General features: G+C 43.9%; 2 protein-coding genes across 3 annotated transcripts in view; one reads left to right on the forward strand and one right to left on the reverse strand.

The window, feature by feature from the left end:
- LOC120940750 (thiopurine S-methyltransferase-like) overlaps positions 1-11,926 on the reverse strand; it is a 73,983-nt gene extending 62,057 nt beyond the window's left edge. Inside the window, exon 1 of the mRNA XM_040353776.1 lies at positions 11,794-11,926. The gene's annotated coding sequence lies outside the window, so the exon portion shown is untranslated. The remainder of the gene's footprint in view (positions 1-11,793) is intronic.
- A 44-nt stretch (positions 11,927-11,970) lies between these two features.
- Positions 11,971-17,740, forward strand: part of KDM1B (lysine demethylase 1B) — a 64,959-nt gene continuing 59,189 nt past the window's right edge. Inside the window, exons 1-4 of one of the 2 annotated variants that reach the window (XM_040353773.1) lie at positions 11,971-12,188; positions 13,089-13,191; positions 14,716-14,843; positions 17,297-17,386. In XM_040353773.1, coding sequence (XP_040209707.1) covers positions 13,102-13,191; positions 14,716-14,843; positions 17,297-17,386 — 308 coding nt within the window. In that variant the 5' untranslated portion in view covers positions 11,971-12,188; positions 13,089-13,101. The remainder of the gene's footprint in view (positions 12,189-13,088; positions 13,192-14,715; positions 14,844-17,296; positions 17,387-17,740) is intronic. The other variant, XM_040353772.1, reaches the window with a different exon arrangement.

Genomic DNA, 17,740 nt, shown 5'->3' on the forward strand with positions numbered 1-17,740 from the left:
TGAATCATGGCAAATCTAAATCACTCCCACCACATTTGTTTTTAGCAAATTTGGGGATGTTCAACAAAGCCAAATTCTCAGACCGCAGCGATCTGGTAGGCACATGTCTGATGAATTTTTCTCTGAGATAGCCCGGGTCCAAAACCATGGAAGGCCTTATGCACAAGACACCCCGTCTTGAACTGAGCCCGTTGTGCCACGGGCAGCCAGTGTAAGGCTTGTAGGGATGGAGTGATGTGATCGTACTGGCACACGCCCGTGAGTAGCCTGGCAGCCACATTCTGCACCAGCTGAAGCTTGTGCAAGATGTTCTTAGACACACCCATATACAGGGCATTGCAATAATCAAGTCCACTACCAACCATTGCATTGACCATAGAGATTTTGTCAGAGTCCTCGATAAAGCGAAACGTAGATCTCAGGAGTCTCAAGTGGAAGTGGCATACACTTACCACCTGATTCACCTGGCTACGCAATGCCAACTTAGAATCAAGGATAACCCCCAGGCAGGGCCGTCTTTAATATGTTTTGGGCCCTGGGCAAACATTTTTTTTGGGCCCCCCTCCAGCTGGGCCTGGGGACCTCTGGGCCCTTTAATAATTTTTTATTTATATAAAAATAAATTACAAAAAAAGGGGGGTTGCCATCTGGGAACTCTGGGCCCTTTAATAAAAAATAAAATAAAAAAAATATATAAACAAAACAAAAAAAATAAACATTTATATATATATATATAAAAAAAGGGTGTTTACCACATGGGGCCATGGGGACCTCTGAGCCCTTTAATAAAAACAAATATATATATATATATATATATAAAAAAAAGAAATAAAAAAAAATTATAAAAAAAGGGGGGTTGCCATCTGGGGCCCTGGGGACCTCTGGGTCCTTTAATAATAATAATAATAATAATAATATTATATATATATATATATATATATATATATATATATATATATATATATATATATATATATATATATATATGAAAAAGAAATATATAAAAAAAGTAATTTTTTTATAAAAAAAGATGGTTGTCATCCGGGGGGCCCTGGGGAACTACGGGCCCCTGGGGGCCTCCAGACCTCTAAAAAAAAAAAAGAAATTGGCCCTTTAATAAAAAATAAAAATATATTAAAAAATATATTTTTTTATTTAAAAATAAATAAAAAAAGGGGGGGTTGCCACCTGGGGCCCTGGGGGGCCCCTAAAAAAAATTGGCCCTTTAATAAAAAAAATATATATTTTTTATTTAAAAATAAATAAAAAAAGGGGGGTTGCCATCTGGGGCCCTGGGGACCTCCGGACCCCTAAAAAACAAAAAAAAACGTTTTTTTTTTTCAAAGGGGATTGCTTTGTGCCCCCAACAGTGACAGGGCCCTGGGCAGCTGCCCCTGTTTGCCCTATGGTAAAGACGGCCCTGCCCCCAGGTCCCTGACCTTAGAGACTGGTACCGGACTCGGTTTAAAGGAGTCTGGCCAGTCGGGCATCTTACTAGGGCAATCATGGTTACTGAAGATCATAGTTTCAGTTTTGGAGCCATTAAGCTTAAGGTAATTGGCTCCCATCCAGGTTCTAATCTCCTCCAAACAAGAGGCAAGATCAACTTGCCTCTCGTTGGTCCTGGGAAGGCGGAAGTATATCTGTGTGTCGTCTGCATAGACGTGGAAGAGAAGGTTATGGCGGCGTATGATGTACAACAATGGTCTCATGTAGATATTAAACAGGATGGGCGATAATGCCGAACCCTGAGGGACCCCACAGGAGAGAGAACTATCAGCAGAGTCATACGGTCCCAATCTTACCCGCTGAACTCTCTCCTGCAGAAAAGAGGCCATCCATGCCAAAGCAGTACCATCAGTGCCAGCCACAGTCCCTAGTCTTTCCAACAGTCTGGTATGATCAATGGTGTCGAAGGCTGCAGACAGATCCAGAAGTACTAAGGCCGAGGTGTCATTCCTATCCAAAGACCAGAGGAGATCATCCTGGACTTTAACCAAGGCCGTTTCAGGGCCTCTACCAGGTCGGAATCCTGACTGGAGGTCATCAAAGATGTTGTTAGATTCCAAGTGAGGCTGATACTGCCATACCGCTGCTCTTTCCATGATCTTAGCAAGGAACGGTAAGGTGGAAATGGGTCGATTGTTACTGAGCACGGAGTGCGGCAAGTTAGTATTCTTCAGCAGTGGTATAATCACCGCCTGCTTTAGAATACTTGGCACCACTCCAGATGAAAAAGATGTGCTTACAATGTCCGCTATAAAAGGGGCCATGGTCTCACAGGCATCCTTCATCAGCTGTGCAATGCAGGGATCGAGCGCAGAGGACGATGCCCTGAGAGACTTGAGGATGATTTTTATTTCCAGGGGGGTGACAGGAGAAAAACTGTCAAAACGATTGCCCCTATACACAGGTATAGACTCAGAGTAATTAATGTTTTCAATATTATCTCTAATACTCTGAATCTTATCCATTAAATAGTCAGCAATCACCTGACAGAAGTCACCCGACACTTCTTCGGGAGCTTGGGTACATGACGGATTAGCAAGAGCTCTTGCGATCCGAAAGAGCTCTGCTGCCGAGTTATTCGCCTTTTTAATTTTTCCGGTAAAAAATACCTTTTTAGCCTCGACGATTCCTAATTTATAGATTTTTAAATTAGTGTTGTAGGCCACCTTGGACTCTGGGGTAGGGTTCTTCCTCCATTTTCTTTCGCTATCTACTAGTGAGTAGATATGAATGTGGGGAAGTCTAAGACCCCATTCACATCTAGGCGTTTTTACGCCTGTAGCGCTACGCCTCTGCCGCCAGAGGGCTGGAAATACATGTCCCTCTATGGAGATGGTTCACATCTCCACGCCGAACGCCGGACGCCTGTCGCCTGCGGCGTGAAAAAAGGTCCCGGACCTTTTTTTCAGGCGTCTTCGAGCGTTCGGCTAGGAGATGGCAATCATCTCCATAGAGGGGGTCATCTTGGGACACATCTAGGCGGACAATACCCGCGTTTTGTCGCCGCAAATCACGGTACAAAACGCCGCTATTTTTACCGCGATTTGCGGCGACAAAACGCCGCGATTTCGTCCGTCTAGATGTGAATGCAGCCTTAGGCCTCGTACACACGACAGAACATGTCTGCTGAAACTGGTCCGCGGACCAGTTTCAGCAGACATGTTCGGTCGTGTGTACGGCCGACCGGACCGGATTCCCGGCCGAGCAGACAGGTTTCCAGCGGACAAATGTTTCTTAGCATGCTAAGAAACATGTCCGCTGGAAGCCTGTCCGTCGGACATGTTCGGTCGTCTGTATGACTCACCGGACATGTCCGCTCGGCCGAAAGCCCTCGCATGCGTCGAAGTGATTCCACGCATGCATGGAAGTATTGACCTTCCAGGGTCGCGCACGTCGCCGCGTCATCAGCGCGGCCACGTCACCGCGTATCCTGTTCGCGGGAAATTTGGTCTGATGGTGTGTACAGCCATCAGACCAAATGATCCCAGCGGACATGTCCGATGGAAACGGTCCGAGGACCGTTTTCATCGGACAAATCCGCTGGTGTGTACGAGGCCTAAGAGACAGAAGCTGCTAGATCTGATGGTGTTCACTGTACACTTAAATAAATATGTCTAAAAGTGATCTTGCGCTAAAAGTGTAAAGTCGATACATACAAACTCCAAACCGGTGCAAATATGTGATAGGGTGCTATCTATGTAATACCAAATGGCTCATATAAAATTAAAAATAGAAATTATATAATAGATAATAAATAAATAAACAATGCACCTACATATGTTGACCCACAAACAGATACTGATACAATATTCAAGAGTGATCAAATATATATATATATATATATATATATATATATATAAAGTGTCACTGTGCAGATCAGACAAAGGTGCAAAAAATGACAAAAAGTGCAAAGCTGCAAAAAAAGTGCAAAAAATGCAATAAGTGCTAAACGTGCAGGAGTGTACCAATGTACACAATATGAATGGTTCAATAATGTAATGTGCAAAAAGATGTGAAAGAATGTCAAGTTAATAAACGTCCCAAATAATCAATAATGGGACGAATCCTCCAATGGCCCAGATTCAGTAAGCAATTGCGCCTGCGTAACCATAGGTTACGCAGCGCAATTGCTGACTTGCGCCGACGTAACGAGTTCTCCTGATTCAGAGAACTCGTTACGCCGTTTTAGGCTGCATTCTTGCGTTGACCGCTAGGGGGCGCTCCCATTGTGGTCAGCGTATAGTATGCAAATTGCATACTTATGCCGATTCACAATGTTGCGCGGGCCCTGCGTACGCAAGGTACAGAGTTTCCGTACGGCATCTTTAGCGTAAGGCTGCCCCTTCTAATAGTAGGGGCAGCCAATGCTAAAGTATAGCCGCCGTTCCCGCGACGTGAAATTTGAATTTCACGTAGTTTGCGTAAGTGATTCGTGAATGGCGCTGGACGCCATTCACGTTCACTTTGAAGCAAATGACATCCTTGCGACGTCATTTGCCGCAATGCACGTCGGGAAAGTTTCCCGACGGAGCATGCGCTCTACGCTCGGCGCGGGAGCGCGCCTAATTTAAATGATTCCCGCCCCCGGCCGGCGCGCCCTGGCAATTTACGGAGCTACTGCTCCGTGAATCGAGGGCAGCTCAAAATATTTGCGTGGGCGCAGGGCAAAATCGTTGCCCTGCGCTTCCGCAGATCTCTTTGAATCTGGGCCAATGTCTCCAAATTCTTCATGAGAGTGTTTCCTTATTTGTGTTATTGAACCATGGTGTCTCTCCTTCACCAGTCTCTCAGAACTCTCACCTTACAGATATAAAAAAACAGGCACATCAATTGTTTCTCTTCCACTCCTTTCTGATGTTAAGATACCAGGATTAATATATCACTACTTCTCTCCTTTGTCCCCTGCGATCTTTCCGTCCTGCAGCAAATCACTGGAAGAGGGGAGGGGGAGAGAACTCCAACCCGTGTCCAGGGACAAGCAAGGAGGAGAGAAGACTCCGATTAACACACATACATGTAGACTCTTACAATGAATAAAACAATAACAAGCCTGTAAGGGTAAACTGCAGCGTTGTCCGCTGTCTTACTGTTCCCTCCGCTCTTTCTGGTATGCGCTGGCCTCAATCTCCCTACAGCGGTACGTCACGCACCTTGTGACTTCTTCAGGGGAACCTGATTGGTCACTGAGACATCCTTAATATACTGCTCTAAACTGGAAGTATACGATCTGCCATTTTCTCGGAGATTGTAAACAAACCTCATGGAAGACGCCATTTTCCCTATGGGGCAGGAAATAGCGGCGACTCCATTTTCTTGAAGTCCTGCTTATCGGTCTGACTGATCATTGGTCAGGATTACAAGGCAGCTCCACAGCCATATCAAACCCACACATTAGGCTCACTACTTAGCCATATGTCCACATTTATGGGCATATCGGATCGAGATATATATTTTAAAACAATGGGCCAGATTCACAGACGACTTACGCCGACGTATCTATTGATACACGGCGTAAGTTGTGTGATGCAACGTCGTATCTATGCGCCCTATTCAGGGAACAAGATACGCCTGAATTTTGCCAAGATACGACCGACGTAAGTCTCCTACGCCGTCGTATCTTGGGCGTATATTTACGCTGGCCGCTAGGGGCGCTTCCGTTGATTTACGCGTCGAATATGCAAATGACCTAGATACGCTGATTCACTAACGTACTTGCGCCCATTGCATTCAGCTACGCCGTTTACGTAAGGCTTACGTCCGGCGTAAAGTTACCCCTGCTATATGAGGCGCAGGTAATGCAAAGTATGGACGTCGGAACAAGCGTATATTTTTACGTCGTTTACGTAAGGCGTACGTGAATGGGGCTGGGCGTAGGTTACGTTCACGTCACAGGCATTGAGCCGGCGTATCTTAGGGAGTAAATTTGACGTGATTCTGAGCATGCACGCGCATGTGCCGTTTGTTCGGCCATGCATTTACATGGGGTCACGGTTAATTTAAATACAACACGCCCACTGCCTTGTTACTTGAATTACGCGGGCTTACGCCGGCCCATTTACGTTACGCCAGCGCACATATGGGAGCAAGTGCTTTGTGAATACAGTACTTGCCTCTCAATGTTACGTCAGCGTAGCGCATATGACAGGGCTTGACAAATCCCGGTCGCCAGGTCGCCATGGCGACTAGAAATAGCGTCATGGCGCTTTTTTTTTGAGAGCTGGCGCCATCTGGTGGTAAGCCGTCGGTATTACAAGTTATTACCACCAGATGTGTGAGCTGGCGCTATCTGGTGGTGGCCGTTGGTATTACAAGTTAAGCATTACAAGTTAAACAGCAATTCTAATGTAATTTTTCTCAATTTTTCACTATTTTCACTGCCATTTTCTTCCCTCTAATTAAAACCCCCAAACATTATATATATTTTTTATCCTAACACCCTAGAGAATAAAATGGTGTTCGTTGCAATACTTTCTGTCACGCCGTATTTGCGCAGCGGTCTTACAAGCTTACACTTTTTTTAATTAAAAAATAAGACAACAGTAAAGTTATCCCCATTTTTTTTAATATTATGAAAGATAATGTTACGCCAAGTAAATTCATACCCAACATGTCACGCTTCAAAATTGCGTCCGCTCGTGGAATGCCGACAAACTTTTACCCTTTAAAATCTTCATAGGCGATGTTTAAAAAAATCTACAGGTTGCATGTTTTGAGTTACAGAGGTTGTCTAGGGCTAGAATTATTGCTCTCGCTCTACCAATCGCGGCGATACCTCACATGTGTGGTTTAAACACCGTTTACATATGTGGGCGCTGCTCACCTATGTGTTCGCTTCTGCGCGCAAGCTCGTCGGGACGGGGTGCGTTTTCTGGCTCCTAACTTTTTTAGCTGGCTCCTAGATTCCAAGCAAATTTGTCAAACCCTGGCATATGAGATGCGCTACGCCTAACTAAAGATGCACCCGTCTCTCTGAATCTGGCCCAATGTGTGTATATACTGCTTAAACAATAATTCTGGGACAAACCACATATTTAACCACTTAACCCCCGGACCATATTGCTGGTCAAAGACCAGGCCACTTTTTGCGATTCGGCACTGCGTCGCTTTAACTGACAATTGCGCGGTCGTGCGACGTGGCTCCCAAACACAATTGTCGTCCTTTTTTTCCCACAAATAGAGCTTTATTTTGGTGGTATTTGATCACCTCTGTGGTTTTTAGTTTTTGCGCTATAAACAAAAATAGAGCGACAATTTTGAAAAAATTAATATTTTTTACTTTTTGCTGTAATAAATATCCCCCAAAAATATATAAAAAAACAATTTTTTTCCTCAGTTTAGGCCAATACGTATTCGTCTACATATTTTTTGTAAAAAAAAATTGCAATAAGCGTTTATTGATTGGTTTGCGCAAAAGTTATAGCGTTTACAAAATAGGGGATAGTTTTATGGCATTTTTCTTAATATTTTTTTTTTACTAGTAATGGCGGCGATCAGCGATTTTTTTCGGTACTGCGACATTATGGACACTTTTGACACATTTTTGGGACCATTGGCATTTTTATAGCGATCAGTGCTATAAAAATGCATAGATTACTATAAAAATGCCACTGGCAGTGAAGGGGTTCACACTAGGGGGCGAGGAAGGGGTTAATCATGTTCCCTGGGTGTGTTCTAACTGAAGGGGGGGTGGACTGACATGGGGAAATGACAAATCAAGGGGGGGTGGACTGACATGAAGAAATGAAAAGGGGATAACACTAGGGGGCGAGGAAGGGGTTAATCATGTTCCCTGGGTGTGTTCTAACTGAAGGGGGGGTGGACTGACATGGGGAAATGACAAATAGATAGGTAATTTCCCCCCCCCCTGACAGGACCTCTGTAACGAGCGATCGCGGGTGCCCGGCGGTGATCGCGACCGCCGGGCACACGCGTCGGCGTCAGGGGAGAGCGGCGGCGCGCGCCCCTATTGGCTGCTGGGAGAGGTGATGTATAGCTACGTGCTCTCGCCCAGCAGAGCCGACCTGCCGCCGTATAACTGCGGCGGCTGGTCGGCAAGCAGTTAAAAAGGGGGCCCATGCGGATACATCTTGATCCGCAAACTACTTGTAGCGCCCCCTTACTTCCAGTATGGGCACTACGCTAAAGTTAGTGGGGAATGGGAGAGTTATTTTTGCTCCCATTCACAATTTGTCAAATTTGGGCTGCTGTCATTCCAGAAATGTCCTGTAGGCCAGCCTGCGCTCCAGGGGTGTTGTTTCCACCCCTGGGCGACAGGTGGCGCTAGAGGGGTTCTGGCAGAGCCACTTTTCCCCAGCAGCCAATTAGAGGAGTTTTCCCTCGCGGAGCATGCTGGGGAGGGGTATATCTGTGGCAGACGCCATCTTTATTGGTTCTTCCCACGGGTTCTAGGTTCCAGGTGCGGCATCCACCTTTAGGGTGCGCGCATCCAACGAACCCCGGCGGGAAGGGAAGGAGTCTGTCATAACCAAATGGACTCCCGAAGCAGAAACAGCTTTTTAGGCTTTAAAACAGGCCTTATGTAGTCAACCAGTTTTAAATTCGCCTGATTTTTCACGGGACTTTGTGGTTCAGACAGAAGCGTCAAATGGGGTGTTAGGAGCTGTACTGTCCCGGGTTATTAAGGGGGAGGAACACCCTGTTCTTTACCTCAGCCGAAAGTTGAAGGCCCATGAGGAGAATTATGCCACCATTGAGAAAGAGTGTTTGGCGGTGAAATAGGCTTTGGATTCTCTCTCCGGTACTACCTCGTGGGTAGACAGTTTGAACTGGTGACGGATCATGCCCCATTGAAGTGGATGGCACAAAACAAGGAGACCAATAGGAGAATAAATAGGTGGTCCTTCAGGAATTTAGTTTTGTCGTAACACATCGCCCCGGTGTTAAAATGGGGAATGCAGATGGTTTGTCCCGAGTACATGCGTGCCTGGCAACCTGTGTTCCAACCCTATGGTTGAAACAAGAGGGGGGGGGGGGGTATGTGACAGGAAGCCAGGTAAATCTGGGGGTGTTGTCACAGACGGTAGATACATTTGTGCCTTGTTTAGAAAGTTCACCAATTACTATCAGGTGTCGGCTGCAGATGTAGCCAGAAAGGTTTAAGGACGTTGTATAGCTTCAGCTGTTCAGAATGAGGAAATTAAGGCCTCTATAAGTTGTCCAGAGGATTACTGCTCAATGCTGCATCCTGAGGCTTGTTGAGTGGGGAAGACCAGCAGTGTCTGCCCAGCAGAAGGCTGTGCCAGACTCCATAGGTAGGTTCCTGTGTTGTGAAGGTAGACGGCCCAAGTGGCCAGGGTTTATTTTATGTTTTGTTTTGTTTATGCTGTTTGGATGCTTGCACTTGTTTCCAGCAATATGGAAGAATAAACCATAACCCTTGTTTTTTCAACCACCCACGGCTGCCTCTCTGTATAATTCAGTGTGTAGTGAACCCACTCAGGAGGTCACACACCCCCGCTACCGAGCTAACCCCCTTACAATACACACATTGTTTTAAAATATACATCTCAATCCGATATGCCCATAAATGTAGACATATGGCTAAGTAGTGAGACTAATGTGTGGGTTTGGTATGGCTGTGGAGCTGCCTTGTAATCCTGACCAATGATCAGTCAGACCGCTGTGTCTATTGCGGCATGGAGGAGGCACCATAGTTAGGTAGTGACCCACATATTTATCATCATTGGCTGACAACAGCTTAGTTCAAAATTGAGGGAGATAAGCAGGACTTCAAGAAAATGGAGTCGCCGCTATTTCCTGCCCCTCAGGGAAAATGGCGTCTTCCATGAGGTTTGTTTACGATCTCCGAGAAAATGGCAGATCGTATACTTCCAGTTTAGAGCAGTATATTAGGGATGTCTCAGCGACCAATCAGGTTCCCCTGAGGAAGTCACGAGGTGCGTGACGTAACGCCGTAGGGAGATTGAGGCCAGCATACCAGAAGGAGCGGAGGGAACAGTAAGACAGCGGACAACGCTGCAGTTTACCCTTACAGGCTTGTTATTCTTTTATACATTGTAAAGTCTACATGTATGTGTGTTAATTAAAAATTTGTATTCAAAATTACTACACCATCGGAGTCTTCTCTCCTCCTTGCTTGTCCCTGGACACGGGTTGAAGTTCTCTCCCCCTCCCCTCTTCCAGTGATTTGCTGCAGGACGGAAAGATCGCAGGGGACAAAGGAGAGAAGTAGCGATATATTAAAGTGGAGTTCCACCCATTTTTTTATGTTTGTCTGTGCTGCATGCTCTAATCTCATAGTGTTCAGAATGGACAATTTGTATTTAATTTGTTACTTGTAAATACCTTTATTTTGTAGTCCTTCATTACTTCCTCCTCCTTATTTGCCTAGGCTATTTGCAAGGGTTTCTGGGATAGGCATCATGTTTCCCAGTAGTCCTTGCAAACCTGACTGAAACCTATTACATTGCTTGTGCACTGAGCATGTGCGAGATATGCAAAGTTGAAATCCAGGAAGTCATACAGTCTGGCTTCATGATGTCCACTCGTAAGATGGCCACGGCCTATTTCTAGATTATAAACTATCTAAATGCTGTAACAACCTAACAAAACAGACCTTAGTTTACAGACTAACTTTACTAGAATACATTAAGCTTGTGTATTACAGGGGTATTTATATTTAAAAAGTGAAATTGTGGGTGGAACTCCCCTTTAATCCTGGTATCTTAAAGCGGGGGTTCACCCTGTTAAAAAAAAAAAAAATGTTTTTTTTTATTATTCCATTACTTTCGGCATCGTAGCGCGAGCTACGGTATGCCGGTCCTAAATTTTTAATCCCCGTACTCACTGTGCTATCGTTGATTGAAGATTCCGGGGAATGGGCGTTCCTATGGTGAGAGAAGGTGATTGGCGGCCGGCCCTGGCACGTCACGCTTCTCCGGAAATAGCCGAAATAGGCTTGGCTATTCACGGCGCCTGCGCATAGCCTGTGCGCAGGCGCTGTGAATAGCCGAGACCTACTCCGGCTGTCTTCGGGGAGCGTGACGTGCCAGAGCCGGCCGTCAATCATCCTCCCTCTCCATAGGCACGCCCATTCCCCGCGGGAGTCGGATTCTTCAATCAACAATAGCACAGTGAGTACGGGGATTAAAAATTTAAGACCGGCATACCGTAGCTCGCGCTACGATGCCGAAAGTAATGGAATAATGAGGTGAAGGAGGGTGAACTACCGCTTTAACATCAGAAAGGAGTGGAAGAGAAACAATTGATGTGCCTGTTTTTTATATCTGTAAGGTGAGAGTTCTGAGAGACTGGTGAAGGAGAGACACCATGGTTCAATAACACAAATAAGGAAACACTCTCATGAAGAATTTGGAGACATTGGAGGATTCGTCCCATTATTGATTATTTGGGACGTTTATTAACTTGACTCTCATTCACATCTTTTTGCACATTACATTATTGAACCATTCATATTCATATATATATATATATATACATACGGTATATATATGTTGATAACTCTTGAATATTGTATCAGTATCTGTTTGTGGGTCAACATATGTAGGCGCTTTGTTTATTTATTTATTATCTCATTTTTATTTTTCATTTTATATGAGCCACTTGGTATTACATAGATAGCACCTTATCACATATTTGCACCGGTTTGGCGTTTGTATGTATTGACTTTACACTTTTAGCGCAAGATCACTTCTAGACATAAAGTAAAGCCTGCTTTCCATTCATACACACTACAGCAAACAAGAGCTCCAAACAATTACAAGTAGTGAAAGGAAAACTCACTGCACTGCAGAATCACGAGTTAGAACGGTACTAGGTCTCGTGCTGTGAAGCCTGGCGTTCCCCTCAGCAAATATGGCCGCTCCGACGCTCAGAAATAGTCCAATTCGCTGCCGTCCAGCTGATCACGTGCACAAACGCAGCGTGCACTGCACAGAAAAAGGAAGGCCGGGGATTAGGTGTGGCGCATGCGCACTGGCCGTTCTGTTTCCCGACTGTCTCTTTTGCTGTAGCTTTCCTGTACAGAAGACCCTGGAAGAGAAATAACAGGAAGGAGAAAGAGCAGGTCGTGTGTGTCATCTCTGTATACTCTTCCAGTTCTCCTGTGTCTCCTCATGACACAGCTGCCAGGTGGGGAGCATGCATAGAGGACTAGTCTGGGGTTTCTTCTTCTCTGGGTAGCATATAGTATATACAGTATACCATATAAATATTTATATAGTATAATATACTGCATAAGAGTGGCTGAGGTGAAGGTAGACCTTGGGTGGGATATGGCTGATAGCATTGTCCTGTTATGAGGACAGAGAATGAAGTTTTTATTTGACCATGTCTGTGTATTACTAGAATAATGTACTTTTCCTTTCTTCATTCCATAGAGATGTTCATTTCTGCTTTTTTTTTTATTAAGAAAGAAGACATTCTTTGTGTGCCTATTTTTATTAGAGGATGCATTGTGTGGTACTGCTACTTTACACCTTTAGATCCTTTACAGTCCCTGCATAATGGAACAAATGGCAGTCGTATGGTTTCCCGGGGGTCACATGATGTCATCGCTGGTGCCCATGATGCAATGTTTAGCTATATATACAGGAAAGCATAATAATGGGTCAGTGGAAGCTTTAATGAGCACCAGTCCTCACAGTTTGGTTATAACTTTATTTGACCATCATCCATTTATTACCATTGGTGACCCTGTCACCAGATCATTCATTTCAACAAAAACCAAACCTTCCCGTGATCTTATATGTGCATTTTACAGATTTTATGTGTGTTACTTCCCTGTACAGGCCTCCTTTGTGTAGACCTCCAAAAGTCCTGAGGCAGCTGCTGGGCGCCACCGTCAGCGACTGCATTTCCTAGTGCACTTTCAGTGCAATTTCAAGTGTACTTTGCACTTGTAGTGCAAAGTGGATTTGCCTTTCGTAAATAACTTAGTGTTCTGGATTGAGACAAGTACACACTATATAGGGATATGCTTTGTTCATATTTCATGTCTGAGGTTTACACCCACTTACATGATCTTCAATGGCAAGTGTTTTGATAATTAACAATGTAAGTATTTTTTAATAATGCAGGTAACTTGAAAGTATGTCTGGAAATAAAGGGAGAACAAAGAAAAAGCCAATTGCAATCGACACTTCGTCTGACGGTCTTCCTGTACGGTCTTCAGTGCGGCAGGTATCAAGTCTATCAATGCTGTTCAGTAAACTATATGTGAGCCATCAGAAATGTAATTCTAGCAGCGATCTGTACTCACCAGTAATGTGAATTGGAAGGACACTGTTATACAGTATTGCATAATATTGAAACAATGTTGTAAATCCTATATTAACTTTGGAAACATTCCCCAATGAACTCATAAACCAGCATATAGAGCAGAACTTGTAACTACTTGTGGAAAATGTGTTCTGGTTCATTTCTGTTAAGGAATGTGGGAAAACATATCCAGCAGTTTGGGTTATATAGAAATGCAGTATCTAGCTTCTGCAGAAGGCAGTGAACCAGTGGTGGCCTGTAATGCAGTCCGCAGGGGCTCCCCCTTAATCTATGCGCCTGGCCTGAGACCCGTCACCTGATTGGTCGAGAGGAGAAGCGATCCTATTGGCCGCAGAGGAGGCGCAGGGGAAGCCACCATGAATCACCAGGAGGAGGGGAAGCGGTGCCAGCGACCTAGATGAGATAAGTTCTCCCGGGCTGGTGCCCCCCCAAAAATATACTACCAGCCGCCACTGCAATGAACAGCAAGTCATTGGAGCACCCCGATGAACGCATGCGCAGGGAGAACAGCTGTTATTTGTCTGGTTTCAGAGATCGTTGTCTCCTTTCTGAATCTTGACAAAGAACACTGTTGAGTTGATTTACTTAGACTACTTTCACACTGAAAGCATTAGCAGTAAAGCGCAGCTAGTTTTAGTGGCGCTTTACTGTCCTTTTTATCCCCCCTAGTGGCCGAAGAAAGAGTTGAAACCAGCTTTGCAGGCGCTTCGAATAATGGATCTATGGGTCTTGACAATCTCAGTTTGGGTATTATGTAGCATACAGGTGTGTTTGTCAGTGAGCCTCACCTAATGTATTTTATGGTTAAAGGATAAGTTCACCTTAATACACATCTTTTGCAGGTTAAAACAATTGGCATTTCTTATTTTTTTTTTCTAAGGAGCCCACATAACCTTAAACCCGTGATCATCAGATCCTGGGTGCAATGCCAGGCTGTTGCAGACTCTCAGTCTAACTTCTGTATAGGCAGACAATTACTGAATTGCATGAAGATCAATGAACTACGGGAGCGCTCATCAGCACCCTTTCAGTTCATTGAGAACTACAAGCCATCAACCGCAATGGCTGATGGTACTTGTAGTATATTCATTCTCAGGAACTATGAATAAATGACGTGCAATGTGGGCGGAGCCTTGCACAGCCGCACTGTTTTCAAATTGTGACAGCGGGTGCGGGGAGAGGATCCTCCACCCTCTGTCACAGGGAAGGGGGGGATTGGGGGGGAGAGAGGGTGCATGCTGAACATGTTACACCCTAAATACTGGTATAACATGTAACATGTTCAGAAAGGTGAATTTAGCCTTTAACACAATTATATATTTTATAAAGTGATTCAGCAATAAATGATGTCTAGAGGTAATCTCCTTATTGTGAACATACAGAATGTGTATAATGTACGTTCATTTTCTATTCTCCTGTTTTCAGGTGAAGAAGAAGGCAAGCGAATCACTTGATGAAGATGATGATTATTACTTAGAGAAGAAATACAGGAAATGTGAAAAGGCAGGATGCACAGCAACATGTCCAGTTTGCTTTGCTAGTGCGTCTGAAAGGTGGGCAGACTTTTGTTTTTATTTAGGTATTTGTGATTAAATTTAAATGAGTATTTACCATTTGCAGCCAGTGGGTGGTAAATACGTTACAACAGAGCCACCTAATTGCCAGGCTGATTTTCTGTCATTCTGTGAATAGCTTATGTGGTGATTATGCTTGTATAGGTTATATACACACAGCTGAATGAGGTGGGAAGCACCCCTTGTTTCCCTTCTTTTCTCCCCGGTTGTACTAGCTTGGATTTTCAATTTATCGGAGCAGTCTACCAGTACAGATGTGATACTGGTTTCTCATTAGACAGGTCATCATGTTCTGCAACACTGTATTATGGAAGCACCCTGTATTAATTATTACCCTGTTTATTTAACATAGATACCTTTTATTTGTATATATGTTTGTATAAGATAACAGCACTGAATGATACCACCATTATGAGTTAACAGCACCAAATGTTAACAACAATAAGGCCCCTTTCACACTGGGGCGGGAGGCGCGTGGCGGTATAGCACCGCTACAAATAGCGCCGCTATACTGTTGGAATTTTCCGCGGGATACGGCCGCTAGCAGTGCGTTATTAACCCCCGCTAGCGGCCGATAAAGGGTTAATACCGCCCGTATTACTGCAGTTTCCCATTGTTTTAAATGGGAAGGAGCGGTATACATACCGCTCCTCTCACCGCTCCAAAGATGCTGCTTGCAGGAGATTTTTTTATCTCCTGCCAGCGCATCGCCTCAGTGTGAAAGCCCTCCGTCTTTCACATTGAGGTTGCTGGGCAGAAGTTTTTTAAGCGGTATAACAGCGCTATTTTCTGAAAAACTCCTCAGTGTGAAAGGGGTCTAATAGCTAGATTCACAAAGAGTTAACCCGGCGTATCAGTAGATACGCCGTCGTAACTCGGAATCTAAGCTGTCGTACTTTTAAGTGTATTCTCAAATTGAGTTACACTTAAATGTAGCTAAGATACGACGGCCTGCGCCGTCGTATCTTAGCTGTCTAGTTCCGCCGGCCGCTAGGGGCGTGAACGCTGATTTACGCCTAGAATTCGTAAATCAGCAAGATGCGTTTTCAGGCGTAAAGTTAGTCGAACAAATAGCTGGCCTAGCCAATGTTAAGTATGGCCGTCGTTCCCGCGTCGAATTTTGAAATTTTTTTACGTTGTTTGCGTAAGTCGTCCGTGAATGGGGCTGGAGGTAATTTACGTTCACGTCGAAACCAATATGTCCTTGCGGCGTACTTTGGAGCAATGCACACTGGGATATGTCCACGGACGGCGCATGCGCCGTTCGTTTAAAACGTCAATCACGTCAGGTCAAGAATCATTAACATTAATCTTTTTGGTTAATCCAATTTATCCAAGGGGCCCACAAAATATCATATTTGTGTAAAGTATTTTGGGATAAAGCCAACAAACGTTCATACGACATATGGAGATTTGTGAGATCAATAGCTTCAATCACAGATGGAGGGCAGGGATCTTTCCATCTTCTGGTGATTGAAAGTCTAGTGGCAAGAAGTAGGTGGACAACCGAATTGCGTTTAGTGGCCTGAATATTTTCCACACTAAGGGATAATAAAGCCAACGCCGGATTAACCAAAAAGATTAATTGTTCACTTTGTTGTTCGAATTTTGAAAATTTCACTTTCTTTTCTTAAATGGAGTGCTCTTACTCGGGATATAACAATTGTAATAACAAAGACATGATAGGTAATTAATTATAGTACTTACTTATCCTTTTGACTGTTAGCTATTTTTGTTTATTATTGTATCTCGTAACGGCAATAATTTGATATACTACCTTTATATCTGATACCTCCTTTCTTATGAGGAATCAACCTTACAAACTACTTGCATAGTGACTATTTATTGTATTTCTTAGATACATAGAACATTGTGTGTTTTTTTATGTTTAAAAAAAAAAAAAAAACTTACACCTATGATATACTCATATGTAAAATTTTGATATACCAATAAAAACTATTGAAACAAAAATAATCCAGAATCAGGTGGAAACTGATTACTGGGGTCCGCTGATGGACACTGGAACTACAACCCTTCTGTCCAGGTAACCACAGTGCCACCAAGTCCTGACACATGTACAATACAAATAATAAAAAAAAATGTTTGCTTGCAAAAAAAAAAAAATACAAAAAAAAGAATCATTAACATAAACCTCCGCTTTAAAAGTTAGCAGCTACAAAAACTGTAGCTGATAACTTTTTAAATAAACCGAAACTCATCTGTTCCACAATCCAGTGATGTGCTCACCCGACCTATCCTTTCCATCACTCTTCTGTCCCCGGCGCTGGCATCTCAACCGTGGGCAACCGGCTGTGACAGCCTGCGGCATTACAACCCGGTGTCTTATATTATTATTGCATGATCTGCATGCCACAACACTGTAACAAAAAAATGTACCTCAGTTGATAGTAATTGCACCAGTTTAATTTCAGGTGTGCTAAGAATGGTTACACATCAAGGTGGTATCATCTTTCCTGTGGGGAGCATTTCTGCAATGAATGTTTTGACCATTACTATAGGAGGTATGTGCCATGTTGCATTTTTCTGTTATTTTTTTAAATTTTTGCATAATACATGTGTGATTAAAAAGCTTTGATTCATTGGATATTGCTGCTGCCTTGTGGTAATGGGTGAACGACTTTGGTATATACCACTGCTGCAGCAATGAGGCCTAGCACAGCACTGCAGTGTGCTTCGGTAAAATGCAGTCATGCTGCATTTTATCGCAGTGCATCGGCCTGAATCGCACTGCAATGTTGGGTATCACAGTGCATCGCACTGTTCAACATTGCAGTCAATGAAGTGTACATTTTGTGCATGTGAAATAAATCTTCTACAAAACAGAAAAAAATTGAGCCGTTTAATGCGCCGAATCA

This window comes from Rana temporaria, chromosome 5, assembly GCF_905171775.1.
Source record: "Rana temporaria chromosome 5, aRanTem1.1, whole genome shotgun sequence".
Taxonomy (NCBI): domain Eukaryota; kingdom Metazoa; phylum Chordata; class Amphibia; order Anura; family Ranidae; genus Rana; species Rana temporaria.